This window comes from Nannospalax galili, unplaced genomic scaffold (genome assembly GCF_000622305.1).
Source record: "Nannospalax galili isolate Female #2095 unplaced genomic scaffold, S.galili_v1.0 scaffold9023, whole genome shotgun sequence".
Classification (NCBI taxonomy): domain Eukaryota; kingdom Metazoa; phylum Chordata; class Mammalia; order Rodentia; family Spalacidae; genus Nannospalax; species Nannospalax galili.
Window position 1 is genome coordinate 1 of NW_008349817.1, and position 441 is coordinate 441.

General features: G+C 36.3%; 1 protein-coding gene across 1 annotated transcript; it reads right to left on the reverse strand.

The window, feature by feature from the left end:
• Positions 1-6: 6 nt before the first annotated feature.
• On the reverse strand, positions 7-437 carry LOC108491506 (zinc finger protein 625-like; the record flags this gene model as incomplete). Its single annotated transcript, XM_017801668.2, has 1 exon — positions 7-437. A coding segment is annotated over one exon (258 nt), but the record flags the coding sequence as incomplete, so codon positions are not given.
• Between the last annotated feature and the right edge of the window lie 4 nt (positions 438-441).

Consider the following 441-nt stretch of genomic DNA (forward strand, 5'->3'; position numbering starts at 1 on the left):
AAGGCTTTTCCACACTGTTCTATTCACAGGGCTTTGTTATGAACTTCTCATGTCTTTGAACCTTACTGTAATATCTGACATCTTTACCACATTGTTTACATTCATAGGGCTTTTCTCCAGTATGAATTTTTTCAAGTAACTGAAGATAGCTGTGATATCTAAAGGCTTTTCCACATAGTTTATTCATATGGTTGTTCTCCAGTATGAACTTTTCCATGTACATGAATGTGACTGGACTGTCTAAAGGCTTTACCACATTGCTTACATTCATACGGTTTTTCTCCAGTATGAATTTTTTCATGCAATTGAAGGTACCTGTGCCATCTAAAAGGTTTACCACATTGCTTACACTCATATGGCTTCTCTCCAGTATGAATTCGTTCATGGAAGTGAAGGTAACTGTGCCATCTAAATGCTTTACCACATTGCTTACATTCATAT